This window comes from Ceratina calcarata, unplaced genomic scaffold (assembly GCF_001652005.2).
Source record: "Ceratina calcarata isolate Rehan_Ccalc_2016 unplaced genomic scaffold, ASM165200v1 scaffold4360, whole genome shotgun sequence".
Classification (NCBI taxonomy): domain Eukaryota; kingdom Metazoa; phylum Arthropoda; class Insecta; order Hymenoptera; family Apidae; genus Ceratina; species Ceratina calcarata.
The window spans coordinates 1-1677 of record NW_017167385.1 but is presented as its reverse complement, the minus strand read 5'-3'; the positions used below and the strand labels follow the sequence as shown (position 1 = coordinate 1677).

At 47.4% G+C, this 1677-nt stretch overlaps 1 protein-coding gene across 1 annotated transcript; it reads right to left on the bottom strand.

Moving 5' to 3' along the window:
* Positions 1–8: 8 nt before the first annotated feature.
* Positions 9–1671, bottom strand: LOC108627075 (pyrokinin-1 receptor-like). The gene has a single exon (XM_018028128.2). It carries the CDS (start codon positions 839–841, stop codon positions 317–319), a length of 525 nt encoding a protein of 174 aa, XP_017883617.2. The 5' UTR covers positions 842–1671; the 3' UTR covers positions 9–316.
* Between the last annotated feature and the right edge of the window lie 6 nt (positions 1672–1677).

Here is a 1677-nt window from a genome sequence, read left to right as displayed (position 1 = left end):
CTCGAGTACTTACCTTGCATACCAATAGCAACATAACGTAGTCATGTTAACAGAATAGCTGTACCATTTCCAGTATCTTTCAATTCCGAGAAGTGAATTACACCACTATAACTTTTATCTCTTCATCTAGTGACTCGAGCTACAAGGGAAGACGACACAAAACCGCGACGGGGGGATGCTAGTCCGACATAAAATCTAAAATCTCGGTCCAATTTCAAACAAGGATAACTATTCGAACGACTCGTTCAGTTAAGGATCTATCAAATTCCCATTCGGCTTTGCAATACGCTGCAGCGTTTGCAAGCTGTTTGAAGATTTATGAACACCCGGGGTATGTAATGCGGCGTCGTTTAAATACGAACCTCTCGACGGTGAAGGCGGTGATGGTGAGCACGGTGGCGTTCGAGGACGTCTCGGCGGCGAAACTCTGAATAATGCAGAATGCCTCGCCGAACACGTACGGGAAATGCGACCAGATGTAGTACATCTCCGGCGGCAGCCCGGATATCAGCAACAGTAAATCAGACACGGCCAGGCTGAACAGATAGTAGTTGGTCGCCGTGTGCATCGACTTGTTACGCGCTATCACCACGCACGTGGACACGTTCCCGACGAGACCGGTGAGGAAGATCACCGCGTAGATCACCGTGATCGGCAACACTATGTAAAGCGGATCCCGTCTCGTCGACAAGTCGTACTGCTGCATAAACTCCGCGACAGGACTCGTATGATTCTCGGCCATGGCGTCGGTCAAGTTGCCACCAACGAGCAGTACCTCCAGATTCACGCTGGCGACGATCGACGGCCGTCTCGGGACCGCTGACTCGTTGAAGGACATCATCCTCGTTCGAGTCGAATTTGACTAGCGGTAAATTAGCATAGCTTCGGGATGAGATTTATGTAGCAAGCCGCGGACGGTGTACGACACATGGGTCAGTGCGATCATTATTCTCAGGTCTCTCTCTCGACGATCTCAGTCAATCCGAAGCGACCGGGTCGATCAGCCGCGTTATTGATCCAGCTGTCGACCGTTCGCCGATGCGCGCTCTCTTTTGTTTGATATCCATTTAGATTTAAGTTCTCGTAGCCGGAAGAGTACAGCTCGCTCGAGTCGTCCCCAGCGGTCCGCTCGGTTCAGATTGATTCGTTGCTTTGAAAATAGAATTGAAAATCCGACGGAGCGTAGATAGTATTGTCAGGGGCGAGGCGACGGGTAGAAAATCTCGTCGGTCCCTGGCGAGACATTATTAATAGAAAATCGCCAAGGCAGGATTATTATGGTTTCCCTCGGGTTCGCACGCTGCTCCCATCCACGTGCCGGACAGTGTAGTCTTCTCGGAATGAGTCAATTACGTTATTTTCCCGTTCGAAATTCAATTCTCAATGTATTAATTCACCGTTCAGTTAATCTTTCAATTGCAGATTCGATCGAGCCTATGTGTTCATCGATCATTTCAAATCGTATCGGTATAATTAAGTTCTAACCAGATCCAGTTGTCCGTGAATCGTCTCGATCTGCGGGTTATTAGCAAACTCAAACTTTCGTTCGCTCATTGAACACAGGCAAAAGTATTTTCATTTGCAAACATTTCGTATTATGTCTACCGTTGTTCAAATATTCTATTTATAACACGAATTAATTATTTCTGTTTAACGTTACGAAATGTTTAAACGGTG